The 23,229-nt window shown below is 42.0% G+C and overlaps 1 protein-coding gene across 6 annotated transcripts in view; it reads right to left on the reverse strand.

Annotated features, from left to right (window-relative positions):
* Positions 1-23,229, reverse strand: part of nbeal1 (neurobeachin-like 1) — a 353,839-nt gene that overhangs the window by 104,839 nt on the left and 225,771 nt on the right. For 5 of the 6 annotated variants that reach the window (XR_011356411.1, XR_011356412.1, XM_069934130.1 and 2 more), the window contains 7 exons: positions 22,807-22,981; positions 17,560-17,693; positions 15,706-15,865; positions 12,748-12,850; positions 11,779-11,935; positions 6,229-6,387; positions 396-555 (listed from right to left, as the gene is read on the reverse strand). Coding sequence is in view for 4 of the 6 variants with exons in the window: in XM_069934130.1 (XP_069790231.1) it covers positions 396-555; positions 6,229-6,387; positions 11,779-11,935; positions 12,748-12,850; positions 15,706-15,865; positions 17,560-17,693; positions 22,807-22,981 (1,048 nt within the window). In the remaining 2 variants the exon portion in view is untranslated. The remainder of the gene's footprint in view (positions 1-395; positions 556-6,228; positions 6,388-11,778; positions 11,936-12,747; positions 12,851-15,705; positions 15,866-17,559; positions 17,694-22,806; positions 22,982-23,229) is intronic. The other variant, XM_069934131.1, reaches the window with a different exon arrangement.

Consider the following 23,229-nt stretch of genomic DNA (forward strand, 5'->3'; position numbering starts at 1 on the left):
AGACAAGAAGGGGGATGGAAAGAAAGAGAAGGAGAGGGGAGGGGAGGGGTAGAGAGAGAGAGAGTGAGAGTGAGAGAGAGAGAGAGAGAGAGAAAGAAAAAAAAACAATGGTGTCAGGGGGAGGAAAATGTGGCATACAGTGCTACTGGAAAAGTAGGGAAAATATAGTGCTATAAAGAGAGACCAGATGGAACCAAAGATGTGTGGGAGGGAGAAGATAGAAGTATCAGTAACTTTTCATTTCCACCAACCATAATCTATTACAAGAAATCACATGGGTGATTGTGAACCAACTCTTCATGTCGACTTTAAACAACCAGTTGAGAACAGGCTGTTTTGTTATGACCATCATTTAACTGGCAAAAGCAGATTTTTGGTACGAAAAAGAAATTTACCAGCTTGCAGCACTTGGTGCAAGAGACTCTTGACCAGAGACACAGTTATAGTGACATCATTCAGCAGCATGACGAGTCCTGAGTAGCCGACATCCCTCAGTCTCATACGCTGTTTGCTCCGTTCGTAGACCTTGTCACACTTTAACATCCTCCCAAATATCTAGGAAGAGTGGAAAATATAAATACGAGTTCAGTGTTTGGACCAAAAATGCTTGTGGTTTTTAAATAGCTCTCAACACAAAAAAATCTTCAATCTGACAAAGTATCTCTATTGGGGAAGGGGTTTGCTATTTTAATTCCAAGCAGTAATAAGTTTACTGCTTGAATCAAAACTCACAGGAGGAAAGTATCTGCAAATATATTTTTTTTAATAACCTTTTGTCCTTAACTGGATATTCAATGAACTCAAAGCAAAAACAATATGCTGGAAGAACTCAACAGGTAGATAAAAATAATTTTCCATGCTTCAGGTCGGAATCAATTTCCTGGAACCTTCTGTACCCAATGAATTAAATTCAATCCACAAGTGGTCTGTTTAGCAGTGATGTCAGGGGTATACTTTTACGTTTGTTAGCTCCACCATTAAAATCATGGCTGATATTCTTCCTTTCAACCCCATTCTCTTGCCTTCACCTAATGACTTTTAATGCCTTTACCTTTCAAGGACCCATCAACCACCACTTTAAATCTATCCAATGACTTGGGCTCCACAGCCATTCGTGTCAATGGCTTCCTCAGATTTTTAATCATCTTTTTATCTAGAAATTACAGGTCTGGGTCAAACCATCCTTGCAAAGTGCTGAGGATAGAGTGTTCCTCAAGCAATTACTATTCATCATTGTGATAGTACAGATCTATCACCAATGTACATAGTGTATATAGTTACTGTATCTAGACTGTGCTTACAGCGATTGGCGGAGAGCTTAGCCACGCCTATTGTCTGGGCCTTAAAGGGTTGTGTCTCTAGCCAGGTCGGATCATTCCGGACTGGTCGGCCACCTGTGAAGAGCTCCGGTCTTTTGCTAATAAAAGCCTTGGTTTAGATCAACAAGTCTTTGGTTCTTTCGACGAGCTCTACAATTTTATTAGCAAAAAGAATTTTTTTTGAAAGGGAAGGAGCGTTTAACTCGGCCAGAAAAACTTGATATCGACCCACAGTCAGCTACAGCCTTCAAAGCCTTTAAGTTCTGGCTGCTGAACTTTGAAAACTTCCTGAGATTCATTGAGGTGGAGGAGGATAACCAGCGTCTAACAGCATTGCTGTCTATGGTGTCCTTGAGAGTCTACGAGAACATCCAGGATGAGACCACTTACACTGCAGCCATAAAGGTACTGAAAGAACTGTATAATCAACCGGTGAACAGAGTTCATGTCCGGCTCGTGCTTGCTTCGAGGAAGCAACAGCCCGGCGAGTCCAGCAGGACATATTTACAAGTATTAAAGGCATTGGGCAAGGATTGTAACTGTGTGGACAAAACTGCTGCCGAGATCACAAACGATCTCGTCCGGGATGCCTATGTGGCCGGGCTCCGATCGAACGAAATGAGGCTGCGATTGCTCGAGCAAGGGGTAGAAAACCTAGAGGACGTGGCCCAGATTGCAATCACAATGGAGGATGCAGCCTTAAAGTACACCGAGTTCTCCAGGGACTGGACCCCACGTTCTGATGTGAGTAGAATGCCCTTCTACCCTACCCCTGACGGCCTGTCGGCTGCTGCTATCCTGCCCCCTGCGAACCCAAAATGTTATTTCTGCGGGAGGGACAAACACAGCAGGTCCCAGTGCCCAGCAAGAAAAGCCAGATGCCAGAATGCCTTAAAAAGGGCCACTTTGCTGCAGTCTGTAGGTCTAAAATGGCCGCCAGCAAACACAATGCCCCGTGTGAAGCCCAACCGCCACTATCCCATTCAAACTCTTCTTCCCCAGAGCTCTCGTCCAATGAGAGCGAGGGCTCCCCTGCACGGCAACGCCTGACGTCACGGAGACGCCGAACCCGGAAGGGGCAGCCCACCCTCGCAACCATGGTGTTGGCCCACCTCTCACACCCGTGCTGAACACTCGACGCTACCGTCGCTGCTGCCGCCGCCACAGACACCCCCTGAGCCGACGCTACCGCCACTGCTGCCGCCGCCACAGACACCCCCGGGGCCGACGCTACCGCCGCTGCTGCCACCGCCACAGACACCCCCGGGGCCGACGCTACCGCTGGTGCTACCGCCGCCACAGCCACCCCCGCGGCCAACTAAGTACTCACCCTAGCGTCCATCGCCGACGACCGCCAGGGCCCGACCGCCGCGACCAACGACCTACCCACTGCCAATCGCGAGCAACTACAAACCCCACTACTTACCATTCAACCGCCGACGCCGCCACAATAGCACTTCCGGGAGGTCCTCCAACCTGCTCCTCGAGTGTTGACTACGTCATCCTGTTGCATGACGTCATCCCGTTGCGTGACGTCATCGCGCAAAACTCCCCTGTCAACTGCTTCAATAACACTGAACCAGCAATGCTCTCATCCCCTCACCAGAGCAATGGAACTGATTAAAGTGCATGGACACTACACCAATTGCTTATTTGACTCTGGGTCAACTGATTGTTTTATCCAGCCAGATCTGGCCCTCCGTTGGGGACTTGACATTATCCCCACTACCCAGAGGATCTCATTAGCGACGAGGTCGCACTCGACTGGGATAAAGGGGTATTGCATCGCCACGCTGGAAGTACAGGGCATAACGGTCACCCACTTCAAATTATTCATCCTTCCCCAATTGTGCGCCCCAGTGTTGCTGGGATTAGACTTCCAATGTCAGTTCCGAACGGTGTCCCTACACTTTGGGGGACCCCACGCCCCCCTCTCGGTCTGCCATCGCCCCACCCCCAAAGCACCCGAGCAACCCGCCCCCGTGCCCTGGGACCAATCCTGCGGCCTTTCCACACTCCGGATTGCCCCGCCAGCACTCTTCACAAACCTCACCCCTGGCTGGAAGCCTGTGGCCACCAAAAGTCGGCAATATAGTTACGAAAACAGGCAATTCATTAGGAATGAGGTGCGTAGATTGCTGGATGAGGGCATCATCGAACCCAGTTCAAGCCCCTGGAGAGCCCAGGTGGTGGTTGTCAAGAACGGGGAAAAACTACGGATGGTGGTCGACTATAGCCAGACCATTAACCGCTTCACGCTCCTGGATGCGTATCCCCTGCCACCCATCACAGATGTGGTGAACCAGATCGCCCAATACCACATTTTCTCCACCATTGACCTACATTCGGCCTACCACCAGCTCCCGATCCGCTGCGAGGACCGACCATTCACGGCCTTTGAAGCGAATGGGCGGCTATATCAATTTCTCAGGGTACCATTCGGGGTCACGAATGGTGTCGCGGTCTTCCAGCGGGAAATGGACAGGATGGTGGACCAGAACGGGCTAACCGCTACCTTCCCGTATCTGGACAATATCACCATCTGCGGCCACGGCACGCAGGACCACGACGCCAACCTAGACAAATTTCTTCAAACTGCCCGTCGGCTGAACCTGACTTACAATTTGGACAAGTGTGTCTTCCGGACCACACGACTCGCTATTCTAGGTTGTGTGGTGGAGAACGGGATAATCATGCCAGATCCTGACCGCATGCGTCCCCTAATGGACTTACCCCTCCCCCATACCCAGAAAGCTCTCAAACGCTGCCTGGGCCTTTTCTCGTATTACGCCCAATGGGTTCCACACTACGCCATCAAGGCGCGTCCTCTTATCAAGACCACCTCCTTTCCCCTCTTGACCAAAGCCACAGCGGCTTTCGATCGAATCAAATCTGACATCGCTGCTGCGACGCTGCACGCGATCGATGAGTCTGTCCCGTTTCAAGTCGAGAGCGATGCATCCGACTTCGCCCTGGCAGCCACCTTGAACCAGGCCGGTCGGCCTGTAGCCTTCTTCTCCAGAACCATCCAGGGTCCGGAGAGTAGACACTCCTCGGTCGAGAAGGAGGCCCAGGCCATAGTTGAAGCGGTGCGTCGTTGGAGACATTACCTCGCTGGGAGGCGCTTTACACTGTTGACTGATCAACGCGCGGTCTCCTTCATGTTCAGCAACACCCAGCGTGGTAAGATAAAAAAACGACAAAATCGCCAGATGGAGAATCGAACTCTCCACCTTTAACTATGACATCCTGTACCGGCCTGGTAAGCTCAACGACCCGCCTGATGCGCTCTCCAGGGAGACGTGCGCCAGCATACAGATGGACAGACTACAGAAACTCCATGAGGCGCTCTGTCATCCAGGGGTCACTAGGTTTACCCACTTTGTCAAGGCGCGCAACCTACCCTACACAGTCGAGGAGATCCGCTCCATGACACGAGCCTGTTCGGTGTGCGCTGAATGCAAGCCCCACTTCTTCCGTCCGGATAACTCCCACGTTATCAAAGCCACCCGCCCCTTTGAGCGTCTTAGCGTAGACTTTAAGGGGCCCCTACCGTCGACCAACCGTAATACCTACATCCTTACGGCCATCGACGAGTACTCCCGCTTCCCGTTCGCTGTGCCCTGCCCAGACACCACTGCCACCTCAGTGATACAGGCCCTTCACAGTATTTTCACCATTTTCGGATACCTCAATTCCATCCACAGTGACAGGGGGTCCTCATTCATGAGCACGGAGCTGCAACAGTACCTTCTGGAGTGTGGTATCGCTTCAAGCAGGACCACGAGCTATAACCCACACGGTAATGGCCAGGTCGAGAGGGAGAATGACACCATATGGAGAGCGGTTACACTGGCTCTCTGGTCTAAAGGTCTCCCCACCTCTCACTGGCAGGAGGTTCTCACTAGTGCCTTACACTCCATCGGCTCCCTCCTATGTACTGCAACAAATGCCACCCCCCACGAAAGGATGTTCCTTTTCCCGAGGAAATTAAATCAGGAACCACTCTACCGGCATGGCTCACCGTCCCTGGCCCCGTCCTTTTGCGACGCCACGTCCGGCACTCAAAGAATGACCCCTTGGTCGACCAAGTGACTCTACTCCACGCGAACCCACATTACGCCTATATTGAGTTCCCAGACGGGCGGGAGGACACTGTTTCGGTGTGGGACTTAGCTCAGCACGCGGTAGACCCAGCAAACCCCCCAACCCAACCTTCCCCAACTCTTTATTCCCCAGGCCCCGTGCCGCAACAGAAAGACCAACAGCACCCCAACGACCCGGGCCACCCTGCCGACAACACGACTGGGAATTGAGCGATGGAGCAGTCGCACCCGACGACCCCAATCCCGGCACCACGGCAGTCACGCCGGATGGTCAGATCCCCTGACCGCTACAGTCCTTGACTTACCCCTTCCTTTCATTCTCTCCCTCGTTTTTTTTTTTTTGTTTTTTTTTCCAGGGTCAGTTCTCCAAGAAGGGGTGAATGTGATAGTACAGATCTATCACCAATGTACATAGTGTATATAGTTACTGTATCTAGACTGTGCTTACAGCGATTGGCTGAGAGCTAAGCCATGCCTATTGTCTGGGCCTTAAAGGGTTGTGTCCCTAGCCAGGTTGGATCATTCCAGACTGGTCGGCCACCTGTGAAGAGCTCCTGTCTTTTGCTAATAAAAGCCTTGGTTTGGATCAACAAGTCTTTGGTTCTTTCGATGAGCTCTACAATCACAAAGGCAGGTGCTCACTGATTCAATGGCAAAATTATTTTTTAAAAAGTTGTGCGCATTTTACTTAATTTCACCTCTTTTATTACCTCTTCCTGAAACACTTGCATGACTACACAAATCTGTAAAAACCCATACATGATGGAGCATCTAGCACAGAAACCAAGTGACAGCCATTGTACCTTAAAAACGAGCTCCCGCAGCTTGTCGGAATACTTGTTGCTCAGCAGCAGTGCGTATAGAATATCAGCATTCCCCGGTTCAAAGAGCAGCAGGTACAACTGATCCCGAGCACTACTTGTCTGAAGAAGATTCAGCAGGACCTCCAAGATGCCAGTGAGCTAGAGAAAAAAGAATGAAAGGGGATTGGGGGAAGGGGGGGGGGGTGGGGGTGTGGTGGCCAGGAAAAAAAAAAGTAGTTAGGTGCTGGCTAATACTTCAATTCTATTTCTGGTCACCACAATGAATCCACTGTCTTCTCACTGCATTTCATGAACAAATTGTACTGATGCATGGTATTTGCACATGATATTTTCCACTTTAAGGTTCATGTGAATATCGCAGTACAAACAACTGTGAAACACTATTATTTCTATTTAAAGTATTTTCAAGAAAAAAAATGGTGGCCAAGCCAGAGCTACTATAACAGAAGAACTGTCGCTGGCACAGACATGGGAGAACAGAGCGTGGAGAGACAACGCTGCTCTAAAGGGTTCAACTGCCCAGTCCTAAGGCCAATGGCTCCATGCAGACTTTAAACAGACTGTTACAGGTGTTTTACTTTAAAATCCTGCACCATGATAGCAGCACCTATGTTTGGCAATGGCCACGAGAGGTTGAAGATTCCTGGGAGCAGCAGACTACCCCCCACCACCACCAACCATTGGTAAGGAGATAGCTAGACTGGACAGTGATCACAGCAATGGAGGGTCTCTGCAACTGAAGTACCCTCACAGGCTGCGGGCAACATGCAGTCAGGAGACCCGCATGGGCTGCTGGAGACTGGCTCATGGGAACCAGATATCAGAACTGGGATTCGAGAGAGTGCTGAAGGCAAGGGCTCCCAAAGGGCCTTGGGCACTGAAGGCTTCCTGATAGTGTCGGAGGATTGGATCTGGACCTTGGGCTGTCAATGAATGGATCGATCAGCTACAGAGGTAGCAGGAGCACCAGAGGGAATCTGTGTATACTTAGTGACTCTAAAGGAACTTTCTTATGCTTCTCTTTCTCTCTTACTGTAAAGGGCACCAGACAACACTAATGGCAACTCTGTCTGCCTTATGGCAGGCAAAAAGCAATTTTGTGTATCATTACTTGTTCTGTACTATTACATGACAATAATCTTAAAACAATTGTATTTATATATCTTATATCAACAACATTCTTTTCCTCTACAGTTGCTGTTATAATGCACTGAGTCATTTAGAGAAACCAAAATGGAGGCGCTGCTGTAACAAGGCAGCACAAGTCCCACACTGTCTGTAAGGAGTTTGTACATTCTCCCCATGTCTGCGTGGGTTTTCTCTGGAAGCTCTGGTTTCCTCCCACCGCTCAAAACATACCAAGGGGTGTAAGTTAACGGGGTGTAAATTGGGTGGCATAGACTTGTGGGTTGAAACTGCCTGTTACTGTGCTGTACCTCTAAATTTAATAGAAGGAGATATTAATTGTTGTCTTGATCCATTTATTGGATAAATCAACTAAAACAGCAATAAGAGCTAAAGCAGCAAAGGCTATATTAAGTTTTATGAAGCAATTAAATTTAGTTGATATTTGGTGAAAGTTAAATCCTAGAGAAAGACTATTCTTTTTATTTGCATAGACATGATTCTTATTTGAGAACAGATAATTTTTTATTGTCGGTAGTTACAAGGAAGTTGAGTATAAAGCAATAATACTTTCTGATCATTCGCCACTTTTATTGCTATGTTCAACTTTTGAAGAAGGAAATATACCATATAGATGGAGGTTTAATTCTGCATTATTAAACAGTAAATTATTGAGATTTTATAAGAAAGAAAATTCTATTATTTTTAAAAGTTAATTTGAATTCAATGGATAATAAATGCACTATTTGGGATGTGTCAAAAACATATACGAGGTCAAATGATACATTTCTCAGCTAAAATTAAAAAGCAATATATAATAGACAAATCAATTAGAACAGGACATAGGTAAATTAGAAAAATAATCCTTCAGAAGAAAAGAAAAAGAATTAATTAATAAAAATATTTCAATAAAATACTATCCACACTTATAGAACAGAAAAATTAATTCAAAGAACTAAACATTTTATGGATGAGGAGAAAGAGCTCAAAGTTTTAGCATGGCAATTGAAAGATGAACAGACATCTAGTGTCATTAATGCAGTTAAAAAAAAAATCTTCAGGGACTATTACATATAAACCACAAGATATAAATGATGTATTCAGGGATTTTTTTGCCTGAATTATATCATTCAAAATCAGTACGTGATGAAAATAAAATAGACAAGTTTTCAATCTCAAATGACTTTGCCTTGTCTGCATGATAAGGAATGGAAAGATTTGAATGTAATATTTACAGTAAGGGAAATTAGCGAGGTAATGAGTTCAATGCAAAATAATAAATCGCCAGGGGGAGACTGATTTCCTCTATAATTCTATAAGAAATTTAAAGATCTTTTAATACCTCCATTTATGGAGGTGTTAAATTATTCAATGAAGGTACATTCTCTGGCAGAATCCTTTTTAACGGCAATTATTACAGTAATTCTGAAAAAAAGATAGAGTTCCAATGGAAACCAGCACTTATAGACCAATTTCACTATGGAATGTTGATTATAAAATATTTGCTAAAACATTAGCAAATAGATTGGCAAAATATTTATCAAAATTAATATATATGGATCAAACTGGATTTGTTAGTCAGAAATCTGCAGATAATGTAGCGAGGCTTCTTAGTTAAATACATTTGGTTCAAAAAAGGGAAGACCTGAGCGTGGCAGTTACTTTGGATGCTGAAAAGGCATTTGATAGATTAGAATGGATTTCCTCTTTAAAGTTTTAGAGAAATATAAATTGGGTTCAATCTTTATTGGGTTAGAATGATGTATAAAAAAATCTATTTCAAAAGTAGTGACAAATGGATAGATTTCAACATCTTTTGAATTAACGAGATCAAGTAGACAAGGTTGTCCATTGTCACCAGCTTTATTTGTTTTAGCAATAGAACCGGGTATTAAAGTAAAACAAGAAGAATATAAAATAAATTTATTTGCAGATGATGTTTTGATTTATTTAACAGATCCTTTAAATTCTTTGCAACAACTTAAAATTCGAATAAAAGAATATGGAAATATATTAGGATATAAAATAAATAGGTTGAAGAGTGAGATTATGTCTTTAGTGAGATTATCAGAAATGTAAGGAAGTAATTGAATCTAGATGGCCAAAACTTTAGGTATTCATGTGGAATCAGATTTGACAAAAATATTTAAATTAAATTAATTATTTTTATTAAAGAAAATTTGGAAAAATGGAACGTTACCTATTACTTTGATGGGTAGAGTAAATTGTGTTAAGATTTATATAATTCCTCGAATATACTATTTATTCCAATCAATTCCAATTTCAATTCCTCAATTTTGTTTTTACAGAATTAAATGTTTGTGTTAGGAAATTTTTATGGAAAGGAAAACTGGCTAGGATTTCTTTGGAGAAACTGACATGGAAATATGATTTAGGAGGTTTACAGCTCCCCAATTTTATGAATTATTATAAAACACCACAGTTGAAATTTATTAATGTAATGTATGAGTTAAATAATGTTCCATCATGTGTATATATAGAACTTGATAAAGTAGGAGAAACTGATCCACAACATTTTATTTATAAATGGAATGCAAGATTATTAATTGCAAATAAAGAAACACCCATGACAAAACATTTAATTGAACTTTGGAATAAAACTAATTAAGAGATTGGAGGAAGAGGTTTAATGTTGGAGGAACATTTATTTAAAAATAGACATTCAATTTTCTATGGAAAATACATTTTTGAAAATTCAGCAAAATTGTGGTATAAAAAAATAAAGGAAATATTTAACATATTGGAAAATACAAAATTTTGTTATTATAAAGTTAAGAGATTTCTTTGTGAAATTTTTGGTCAAGATTTAGTATTACCACCAGAGACAGAGGTAGAACTATTATTAAGTAATAGGGATGTAAAGAGATTTATTTCATAGGTGTATAAATGATTACAAAAGAAGGCTTGAAAAGAGGGAGTTCATAAATCAAGACAAAAATGGGAGGTAGATTTAAATAAGCAAAAAGATGAACGTAGATGGATTCATATGTAGAGAGAGGATGAAAAGTACAATAAATGTGAGATATTGATTCGTTCAATATAATTTTATTCATCAGTTACATTTAACACCACAAAAGCCATATAATACCAATTATATTCAGAATTATGCTTTAGATGTGGACAAGAAGTTGGTACATTCAACTTGGCAGAGTTCCACAATTAAACCCTTTTGGCTTGATTTGGGTAATTTATTAGAACAAATAACTGGAATTAGGATCCAATGTTATTTTTACTTGGAGATATTAAAGGAATTAAACCTAAATTAAAATTGAATATGTATCAAGTAAAATTTGTTTAAATTGCTTTGGCAATAGCTAAAAAATGTATTGTTATAACTTGAGAAAATTACTTATTTACAATTTAAGAGATAAATATATTTTGTGAAATATGGAGCCCATATTTACAAATTGTTGGTATTTATCCTATTGGTCTCTATGAATATATACAAGTTTAAAATATTAGAAAGTGAAGCGCTCCTGTTGTGGTTTTCTTGTCCCTTTTCTTTTTCTTCTTTTTAGTTTGTCGAGAGTTGGGGGAGGGGGATTTAGAAGTAGGTTTTCTTTCCTTTTTTATGTACATTTATAATACTACATGTATTTGGATTAAGTTTGAAATATTGTGATACGTTTGTTAAGTGGTTTAATAAATAAAATTATAAAAATCTCTAAATGACAAATTTGTAATATGGGATGCTTTGAAAGCTCATTTGAGAGGTTCAATTCTAAGTTTTACTAAGAAGGATTATATGAAAGAGGTAGATCATTTAGAACAAGAAATAACAGTCTTGGAAAAAACTGAAGATAAACGTAGACAATTAATCAGTTAAAAAACTACAATATAACACATGACAGACCTATAGAATAGAAAAAGCAAACAGAAGAACTGAACAGAGGTAGTACTAAGAGTTAGGTGAAAGATCAGAAAGTACTTGATTGGCAACTGAAAGCAGAACAGGTGTCAAGAACGATCAATGCAATTAAAAATGATTTAAAATGTCATTAGTTACAAACCTCAAGAAATAAACAAATTGTTTAAGAAATTTTATTCTGTCACACCTCCTAAGATCCATTTTATGGAATTTCCCAATGAAACAGTCAAAGCTGCCTCATAAAATAGATTCAAGACACAGATTTTTGAATAATGGAGGAAATAAGGGTTATGGGGAACAGCTGTTGATTCTTAACTGCCTCTCACTTCAGAGGCATTGCTATCAACATCCATTACCCATACTTGGAAAGAGAAATGTTATGCTGTTAGGAACTATTATTTATGAACATCTCATTAAGGACTCCAGAGCCAAATAAGCAGTACAATGACATTTTTAAGAAATAAAATATGATGGGTGACCAAATAACTTCGGGAAGGAGCAAAATTCTATTTTACCTGTTCTTCATCATTGACGGCTGCAATGTATCCCATAATGCTCTGGACCTCCTCCTGGGTGACTCCCTTGCTGATGAAGTATTTAATTAGTCCATAGAGTGAAGCTCGAATTGTCTTCACATCATCCACGGATAAATCACTATCTTGACTTGAGCTGCTGGAAGAAGGCAATTGAATTTAGGTATAAAATGCCCAGTATCCAGAATTCAAGCATCCAGTAAAAAAAAAGGAAAAAATTAATAAAGTGAAATAAATCAGATCAATAAAAATTTAATTTAAAGTTTAAAATTGTAAACGTAAATGTTTTCCGAAGCAACACACAATCCCTTGGTGAAGATGGGAGCAAATATTCAGCCAGCCAAGTTGTCCCGGTCATGACCCGGATGCAGCAGCTGTTTGAATAAAGTCGTAAAAAGGTGGCGCCCAGGAGCAAGAGCTGGCCAATTACGCTCGCCGCTGGGGCGACCCTCCCCAAAGTGTCTCCCTATCCTGCCTAGTAACAGGTTTTATATTTATTAATTTTAAGTATATAGTAAACTTGAGGGGAGGGGACAGTGGCACAGTTAGCGCAACACTGTTACAGTGCCAGCAACCAGGGTTCGAATTTAAATTTTTTAAGTTACGGGGATTACCTGATTAAAGTGAACTTTACATAATTAAGGATTACAATACTGATTTTTTTTTCAAATTACTTTACATTTTGCACTGTATTTTGTCTTTTAAACTGTTTTTTGTTTATGCAGGTGTATTAGGCATTGTAAGAGTGTCTCAGTCAACCGGAAAATTCGCATATCCAGCATCTGCAATCCCCATAGGTATCAGAGAGTGGGGATTTTATTGTACTGTATTAGTGCATTGTTTTGATTTGTAGCTTGGTACATATGAACTGAATAATTACTTGTAAAAAAACATAAATAATCCATGTACCAAAACATAATCACCAATAAAATTGTGGGAAACAGAACATACCTGTAACACATACGGATCGTATCAAGCAAAAACTGCACCCCATATTTCTTTCTAAAAAGCTTTCGATTGTCCTTTATGATGGTTGATAAGTACTGAATGTGACCTGAAATAGAAAAATGTTATGGATTTTCTGACAAGACTAATGGAACAATGCCATTGGATACATACAACAATTAGGAGGTCACAAAAATTCAACTTCCTTCACAGAAATTGCCATCCAAATCCTCAATGTGCATAATCCTTCCCATTTAGTCAATGGATTAAACAACTTTGGAGTAGCCTTTGCCAATGCCACTCCCAGGATGTTTCATGTAGGGAATACATCTTTAAATTACCTTTGGATAGATATCAGACTTGGCTAAAACAGCAATCAGTGTAAACCTGAAGAAACTATGAGTCTTAGCTTCAGGCAGATCCTTTGGTACTTCATAGTTCTACAATGGACTCATTTACTGCTCTGTAAAAGAGGCACTGATGCTAGATCACTGTCACAAGAGGAAGAGAGAGCTTTTACTAAGCAAGTCATGATCTGGAATGCATTGGCTGTTTGGGTTATGGAAGCAATTTCACCAGGAACTTGCAAAAAGAACTGGATCTAAAAGAAAGGAAACACTCTCTGAGGGTCTGAAAAAATGTAAGGGGATGGGACCACGTTAATAGCTCTTTTATAAAGTTGGCCCAGGATTCCACGCTGTAAACTGTTATATGGCTATTTGGTTAAATCAAGGGTGAATAATCTTTTATCCTCAATAAAAGTGGCCAAATTCCAGATGGCTGGGATGTACCAGCCAAACTCAATGCATCTCAGCAAACAAGAATGCAGGCAGAATCATGATCCAGATACTTCTCAGAAAAACTGCAGATTAGGAAACTTTATGCCTGCAACTTTTAACTGAATTTTTGCTACAGTCAAAAAGGCCACATGCTCCCAAATGTGCAATCTATATTTACCTAAATTATAACTCCAAGCCCAAGAGAACAAACACTTTCAAATGCTTAACATGGTTTAAGTTGTGAATTGTGCCTTAAACATAGCTCTATATATTCCACTCATATTCAAACACAAGAGCACAAAAGAGCAGGAGTAGGCCACCAGACCTCTCATTCCTGCCCTGCCATTCAATATGATCATGGATAAAATATGCTTTTTTTCCCCGAAACTTTATTTATTAATTTTAACCTGGATAAAATATGCTGATTTCACTTCTGCAACATTTCCCAAAAGCAGTCAATTCCTCAAATTTTCTAATATTTATCCATGTCCATCTTAAATATTTCTAAAGATCTTGACTCAGATTCCCTGCCTCCAAGACAAGAAATTTTAATGTTTTAAATGACCGCTCCCTTATCTTGTAACAATGCCCCCTTGTTCAAGACTCTCCCACTCATGAAAACATTTTAAAAAGTGCAGACTGTAGTTCTTCGAATTAAGCAGCACTTTTCCGAATTTGAATAGCATGAGACTCCTTTTGAACCTAAATTTGAATATTCAATCTGGAGAGTTTAGTACAATGATCAAAATAACACTCGACCAGCCATTCTCAAGGGGGGGGGAGGGGGGGGAGGGGATAACCCCCCACCTGGGGGCAACAGGTTGAAATCGTAAAATGTATTTTCTGCAGTTGGTAGGAGAAAAGTATGGAAGAAACCAACTAAAATTCACTGCTTCACAGGGAGGGATCCCAGAAACTTTCAACAGAGTCCTAAGGGGGCCATAGCCAAAATAAAAAGGTTAAGAAAGTCTGCTCAAAATCACTCTTCGCAGAATGTTCCAGTGTTGCAGATGCTGCCTTTCGGAAGTTGGTGGGAAAAATCTGATGACAATGTTAGGCACTTTCAGGTGGCCAATACCCTGCTTGTAAAGCCGCATATTTTGGCAATATGCGGCTGTTGGGTGGCCATGTGAATGCGCAGGAGGCGCCTGCGAGGCGAACTTTGTAATCCTCCTCTGAGAGGGATAATCGCCGGAGCACAGTGGCCTCCCCAGCCATCTGAAAGCAGCTGCATTTAGGATGACAGTCAGCTGGTAAGCGCCTGACAGCTCCTCTCCCAGCTGCCCCTTCCCCAGCGCAGGACGTCAGGGCAGGGGCAGCTGGCTGGGATGTTAGTGCGGGGTCTGCGGGGCTGGAGTGGCCAGCGGGTGAGAACAGGGCTGGAGCAGCTGGCGAGTGGGAAGGGGTCTGGAGCGGCAGGCGGGCGGGAAGGGGCCTGGCCGGCCGCTCCAGCCCCCTTCCCCCCCCCCACCAGCCAGCCGCTCCAGCCCCCTTTCCCCCGCCAGGGGGCAGAGCGATCAGTGTGGGGACATACTGATAGCCCGCGCTGGCTGTCCCAGCTGACTTGACAGACCAAGGGACAGGAGCAGGAGTGCCCTCAGATGTGCATCCCGGTGCAGCTGTTCCTTCAGGTGGCCAGCGCTATGCTTTTAGCGCTGCCACCTGAACGACAATTCAAAGGGCCGCTTCCTCTTCTTCAGGCGCAATCTTTGCGGAGAATCCACCTGAAGAAGCCTATTGAGAAGAGAAGCAGTGGAGGTAAAGAAAAACTGCAGATGCTGAAACCTAAACAATGAGTGCCTGGAGGGTCTCAGCAGGCCAGGCAGCATCCATAGGTAGAAATGGCCAGTCAACATTTCGGGTCAGGCTCCTATATCTCGATCTGAAATAATGACTGACCATACTGCCCATGGATGTTGTTTGACCTGCTGAATTCCTCCAGCAGCTCGTGTTTAGCAGTAGTGTTAACCCTGATACCCTGACCAAAATTACCAACAATACATCTGTCTGCCATCATCCAGTGTGGGAACCTGTTCTTCATAAACTGGCTGTCACCTTTTCTACATTTTAACAGATTAAACTGCAAAAGTCCTTCATTAGGATGTGGCATTATTTGAGAGACACTGAAGCTGCACAGGCCACCATGTTAAATGATTTGCATTCATTATAATAGGAATATACTTGCCTATTCGAAATGGGAAGTCACCACGGCTCCAGATTCGAAAGTCAAATAGCAAATACTGATACATCTGATGCAGGAGCTGGGAGTTTTTCTCAACGTCTGCTTGTTCAATAAGCAACTGCAGAGCCACCAACACGTTCACATCTACTAAACTATTCGGCATCTATCAAACAGGAGATTGAAAACCAGTTGTCAGTTCAATCTCAAATGTAATTGGAAGTATAATGAAAAAGTATACATTAATATATTCTATAAAGAACAAAACAGAATGAAGTAAAGTGAGAAAAATAATTTGCTATAATATGTCTTTATAACTGCTGTCAGGTTTGATGGATCAGCTGATCAATTCCTTCCTACTAATTTTGTGTAACTGCATCTTTGGTAGATTGGTCCATGCAATTGGATAAATTTTCCTGTGACCAGACTTGTCACTCAAAGTACAGTCTGTGTCAGTCATGGGCATCAATAGCCTTCTGGATCAAGATGCTGCTGAACTTGGACCACATTTATAAAGAAATTGGCTTAAATAAAGGATGCATCTTTTGGTGCATCCCATTACTAGCTGTTTGAACAATGAAGCACTGCCAAATACTATTATAAAACCAAACAAGATCAATTTATTAAATTATTTTCTGAAAGAGTATCTAATTTGAGAATGGCTAATAAAAATCAGAGCTGAATTTTCCAGAGTTGAGTTTCTCTTTCAAAGCTAATTCCACAAATACAAATTTATCAAGAGAAAGACTACGAGTTGAACCACTTAATGGTTACTTTGAAACAGAAGCAGTTGTACCCAAATTGCTGACACTGAATAACCTCATACATTTTTCAAGCTGCCCAGTGGTCCTCAACCTTTTTCTTTTCACCCACATAGCACCTTAAGCAATCCCTTATTAATCACGGGGCACTTATGGCATAGGGTGAAAGATTGCTTTGGCAATTAGTTCTTCTGGGCAGAAGCCACATAGGACACAAAACAGGAAGCACAGAGCCTTCGGCCCATCATGTCAATGCCAACGATGATCCCAATCCAAATAATCCCATCTGTCTGCATATGTCCTGTAACTCTCTACATCCTGCCTATTCCTGTGTCTGTCTTAATGCCCCTTAAACATTACTACCATATCTGCTTTACAATCTCCTCTGGTAGCACATTCCAGGGGGCCATCATTCTCTGTGGGGGGGGGGGGGGGGTGAAATGACTCACATCTTCAAACTTTCCCTCTCTCTCACAATATCTATGCCTTCAAGCATTTGAAATTTTGAAATCATTGGTGCTTCAGCTTTTCGAAAGCAGATAAATTAAGAGCAGGATCTCGCCATATAATCTCATCTAGTATATAGTAAAAATAGTCAGAACGGTAAAATTATGCTGCCCTTGTTCTGTACCATCTGACCTCTCTCTGTAACTGCACTTTTGTACTGAATCTTACTTGTTGCACTATGTATGAGATATCTAACTGGTCGATTCACAAAACAGCCTCCATCACAGCATCTTGGTACATGACACAATAAACTTGATCAATTTTGCTCCAACATCCAATTTAATAACTAAGCTGAAATTTGATCTCAGCAGAGTCTCGTTGGACAAATCACTTTGATATTCTTATATACCAAAAAAGACCATCAGTGCTGATGAGATGACAATCATACAATGAATGGGAGCTACCATGAAACCAGTGGAAATGTTCTTCCTTCATGTACAATACACTGATGGAAAATGGCAGCATATTTCTCATGTTTTTCAACTTGAAAATTTTATTAATATCATGACATAATTCATATAAATCAGTATCAATACAAAAAGACATTCTACTGGCTCATTTTGACTCCCCGCGGTGGCAAAGAGATTCCTACCTTTTGCAACAAGGTGCTTAAAGTGGCCACTCCATGTGAATGAAGCATGTTCTCCTGATTGATTGGATGTCTTTGTATGAAATGTTTTATTGTCAAGAGAAAAGTAGCCACAGGGTTCTTCTCCAGCCTGGCCTCTGGAAATTACACAATCACAGCAACATTTTTTTGTCTGTATAATCTGCAGCAGACAAATACTTCAGTCCCTGGAAGGAATTACATTTCAAGTTGTCTTTCTACTCCAATCTACTCCACATTGCTGGAATGTTTTGAAGTTTCTATAGTTCAGCCTTTTTAAAAAAAAAACTAACCACAGCAAAAGCAGTGAGGGTCACAAGACACCAGAAGGGATGTCAACCAATTAGTACAAGATCTTATGCTGAAGTTTGGTATTTTACACAAGATTTGGGTAGTTCATTATTAAAAAGAGCACAGAAGCAATGCAAAAATGTGGCTAACACAAGAAAATATACAGATGCTGGGATCAAGTGCGTATCCACAAATGCGCTGAGGAAACTCAGCAGGTCACACAGCATCCAGAGGAAGTCAAGAGGACAGCATAATGGATAAAGTTGATGAGCTCCTCATGTGCAGGAGGCAGCACCAATGTAGTCGTCAATATAGCGGAGGAAGAATTGAGCCTTGCCTCTGTAGGCTTGAAGCATGGATTGCTCCACACAACTGACAAAAAGGCAGGCATAGCTGGGACCCATGCAAGTAACAATGCAACACATTTGACCTTGAGAAAAGTGGGTTGAGCCGAAGGAAAAGTTATTGAAGCTGAGCAGTAGTTCTGCCAGGCAGGGGAGGGTGGTGTATAAAATGTACCAGAGAAATGAGGCTGCAATTATGAAGAATCATGGACAATTATTTCTTAGCTTAAGAAGCTGATTGGATTCATTCAAGGTAAGGACATTGCAAATACTGAATGTGCTTATGTCGGGGGGAAGAAAAGTGGCAGAATGGTTAGATTTACTATAATCATGATTTATTTTTTAAGCTCATCCTTTTATAACCATAACCATATAACCATTTACGGAGCGGAAACAGGCCATGTTGGCCTTTCGAGTCCGCACCGGTTCACTGATTTTGTGCACCCTCTTCAGGCATTGGTCCCGGTAGATCTTAATTCAATAATGATGGGCGAATTCAATGCAGGTGGAATCAGACAATAGCAAAACTATGAGCAAACAGATTGGCTGTCTGTGTACCAAAAATAGTAAAACTTGACGAAACTGGATTTATTAAAAAAAGACAAACAATGGACAATATCTCTAAGTTCATTAACTTAATCCATGCAGTACAAGGAAAGAAGACTCCAACAGTGGCGGTTGCTTTTGACGCAGAGAAAGCCATTGACAGGGTAGAATGGAATTATTTATTTAAAGTACTACAGCGGTTCAACCCACCAGAGAAATATATTAATTCCTTAAAGGAAAATCATGCCTGACAAACACATTGCAATTTTTTTGAAGAGATCACAAGTTGGATAGACATGAGAAGCAGTAGATGTTGTGTATTTGGTCTTCAACAAGGTGCCACACATAAGGCTGCTAAATATGATGGGAACTAATTAAATTACAGGATGGATACTAGCATGGCTGGAGCATTGCTGGTTGGTAGGAAACAGGGAGTAGTAATAAAGGGATCCTATTCTGGTTGGCTGCCGGTTGGTTACCAGTGATCGGTAACAGGGGGTCGGTGTTGGGGCCGCTTCTTTTTACATTGTATACAAATGATTTGGATTATGCAATAGATGGCTTTGGTCTAAATTTGCAGATGATACCAAAATAGGTGGTAGGGGAGGTAGTTCTGAGAATGCCGAAAGGCTAGAAAGAGACTTGTATAGATTAGGAGAATGGACAAAGGGGTGGCAGATGAAATACAACGGTCATACACTTTGATAGAAGAGATAGTCGGGCAGGCTATTATTTAGATGGGGAGAAAATTCAAAATTCCAAGGTGCAAAAGGACTTGGGAATCCTCACACAGGATACACTAAAGGTTAACCTCCAGGTTGAGTCCGTGGTGAAGAAGGCAAATGCAACGTTAGCATTCATTCTTGGAAGGGTAGCATTAAAGAGCAGGGATGTAATATTGAGACTATAAAGCTTATTTGAGAAAGACGTGCTGGCGTTGGAGAGTGTTCAAAGAAGATTTACTAGAATTATACCCAGGAATGAAAGGGTTAGCATACAAGGAACAATTGTTGGCTCTTGCACTGTATTCAGACCTCATAGAGGTATTTAGAATGCTGAAAGGCCTGGACAGAGTTGATGTGGCAAGGGTGTTTCCCTTGGTAGGGGATTCTCGGACAAGAGGGCATAACTTCAGGATAAAATGTCTATTTAAAATAGAGATGCGGAAAAATTTCTTTAGTCAGAGGGTCGTGAATCTGTGGTACATATTGCCACAGGCAGTCATGGAAACAAGGTCATTGGGTATATTTAAGGCAGCAATTGATGGGTAATTGATTAGTAAGGGAATCAAGTGTTACAGGGAAAAAGCCTGAGAATAGGAGTGAACGGGAGAATGGATCGGCTCATGATTAGAAAGGCGAAGCAGACACAATGAGTCTACTTCTCCTCTATAGCTTGTGATCTTGTGATAATCACAAGACCAATTTTCTTTTCAAACTTTAAAAAGTAGTCAACAGATTCAAAGCCTCACTTCATCCTATTGTTGAATTAAAGTCTAGCAATAGGCGAACAGGATAGCATCAAAAGGCTGAGCAGCCAGTTTGTGAAGGAATTTGTATAAGCAATTGCAATAAAATGATGAGATTTTTTTCAGATTGGATTTTTTAAAACCTTGTAGACAATTTTCTAGATGGAACCTTTACTGAAATGCAACACAAAGACATCCATTTGCCCAGGCAGCTGAATTTAAAAAAAATAGCAACACTATTTGAACAATGTCAGGGAGTTCCCCAAATCCACATTCTTTCATAAACCAAATCATCGAAACCAGCAGATCAGTCGTTTATTTTAAAACCACTATACATGAATTATTAAGTGTCAGAAAGCTGAACAATCAGCACATACAATCAAAATCCACAATCACATCAGCCACTGCTGAGAAAAACTGACCCGTGAAATTAAGGGGGTTTCCAAAGGTTGCATTTCCAAAGTGAGAAATATTGAGCAGAATTTCTTTAAAACCAACTGTTAAAATAGCATGGCTCAAATACATGGTAAATACCAGACTGATTCAGTGAATTAATTCCTTTCAATTTGAAGGGTAAACAATATTTTCATATCAATGACTGTCACCTTGAAAGGTTTTGTTTTGGAGTGGGGGGAGTGTTTTGGAACTGGAAAAGGTTTATGGAGTTCACATATTAAATAAAATATGCCAAATTGCTGTGAACAAGACACCCTTGTTGAACTTGTTTATTTCTATTGCTGTTATCTTCTCATACAACAATGCAGCAAGCGTTGATGCCTGAACAATAAATACATGTAGAAGGCACATACTACAATAACAAAGCAGGTTTAACATCTTTTCTCTGCAGAATGATTCAGAAATATTTGAAAAACAATAAATTTCATTCAAGAGGATTCCTCCTTTAATTTGTGCCTATGCAAGGCATGTACCAAAAGACCCTTGGTTGATTTACATGGCAGAAGACAAGGTTGAGTGAAATAATCAATACAAGACAAAATAACAAGATAACTCAAAAGCAAAATCTTTCTTTAGAAATCGGAACAGGGCTATTTTATTTTGCTTCCCATCAAGTTTTCAGATACCATACATCAACTGGTAAAATGGGTGGCAGAAGGATTAGAGGAGGAAAGGTAAAACACAGGATTCAGTTTACACCGTGGTTAAGTGAAAGTAACATAAATGCTGGAGAAACTTAGCAGGTCAAACAGTGCCTTTATGTAGCAAAGGTAAAGATACATCACCAACGTTTCAGGCTTGAACCCTTCATCAAGGTGTGGAGGAACATGAGAGATGTTCGAACAAAAGGGGGAAGGGGGAGGGGGTGGTGAAGGTGGGAGATGATAGGTGTGGAGGGAAAACTGCTGAAAGGCAGAGGGGGGAAGGAGTCTAGGCTGGGTGGAGAGAGAAAGGAAGTAGGAACAGGAATAACTACTTAAAAAGGCAAGCTGATTAGTGGAATGCAGTGAATGCAATGTTCATGCCCTGGGGTTGGAGAGTGCCCAGACGAAAAATGAAGTTGCTCCTCCAATCTGCGGTGGTCAGGGTGGGGTAGTGTGAAAGGCCACGGACAGACATGTGAGCTTGAGAGTGTGACTCAGAACTGAAATGGTTGGCTATGGGGAGGTCGCTTTTGCTGTGGAGAGAGAGGTGGTGCTAGGCAAAGCGATCTCCTAATTTGCGATTAGTCTCTCCTCAATGTAGAGAAGGCCACAGAGGGTGAACCGGATGCAGTAAATGGGTTCACTTGAGGTATAGGTGAAGTTTTGCTTGGTCTGTTTGGGACCTTGGACCGTGGAGAGGGAGGAGGTGTGGGTAAAGTATTATACCTCCTACGACCACAGTAGAAGGTGCAGGTGTGGGGGGAGGGGGGGGGGTTGGTCAATGGGTGGGGATGGAAGAGTGCACAAGGGAGTCATGGAGGGAATGGTCCCTATGGAAGGCTGAGATGGGAGAAAGAAAAATGTGTCTGGTGGTGGGGTTCTGTAGTAAGCGCCGGAAATTCCGGCAGATAATGTGTTGGCGCATTTAAGGAGGCTGGTGGGTGAGGACGAGGGGGATTCAGTGTTTATTGTTTCTAGAGGCGGTGGGGGGGGGGGGGGGGAAGGCCAAATGAGCAGGGAATGAAGGAGATGTGGGTGAGGGCCAAGTTAATAGCAGTGGAGGGGAAGCCACATTTGTGAAAGGCAGCAGACATTTCAGAGGCTCTGGACTAGAAGACCTCATCTTGGGAGCAGGAAGAATGGGAGAATTATATACGAATAAATAAATGCAACTAATTAAAATATAACAATGTGAAAGCACTCACCTTTATCCAGAGTACTTGACAGACCTAAAAGGACCACTCATTTTTAAAAGATGCCCTTGCACTATTTAACTGTTCTTTTCTCTCAACCCTGCACTTCACCTTTGTAATACTACACCCTGAACTTTTGTTTCATTATTGCACTACCATCTGCACCCAAGTATACACGAGTTACCTGGATAATACACAAGACAAAGCCTTTCGCTGTATCTTGGTATACACGATCATAAACAATAATTAATGTGAAAAACAAGTTCCAAGCACTCATTGTTAAGTCTCACCAGAAGCTCTTGTGGAAGGGACCACGACCCAGTCACCTTCAGAAGGGGATGGGACATCAGGTGTCATTAAATCTGTTACGTGATCAGTTTTCGCGCACTCCTGACTGCCAAGATTGCTCATTTGCTCCAGCAGTGGGAACAGGACATTGAGACCACCGATGCAATTGATCATGTCCTGGCAAGGTTAACCACAAAGAATTGCTATTAATGCATTGAGCTACGTTTCAGTCGTATGGTGATGCAAATTCAGTTTGAATCTAAGTTTCATGGTTTATTTTTTAAAAACAAACTATGGCAGTATAATACATGTCCCACACACCAGTTCCCTCAATGCTCAGTCTCACTACTGATTTCCATTTAGTGGGTAAAGTGACAGTGAGGAACTATTTGGAAGGACAGAATGGATTTATGCGAGGAGTTTAA

The sequence above is a fragment of the Narcine bancroftii genome, chromosome 4, assembly GCF_036971445.1.
Source record: "Narcine bancroftii isolate sNarBan1 chromosome 4, sNarBan1.hap1, whole genome shotgun sequence".
Taxonomy (NCBI): domain Eukaryota; kingdom Metazoa; phylum Chordata; class Chondrichthyes; order Torpediniformes; family Narcinidae; genus Narcine; species Narcine bancroftii.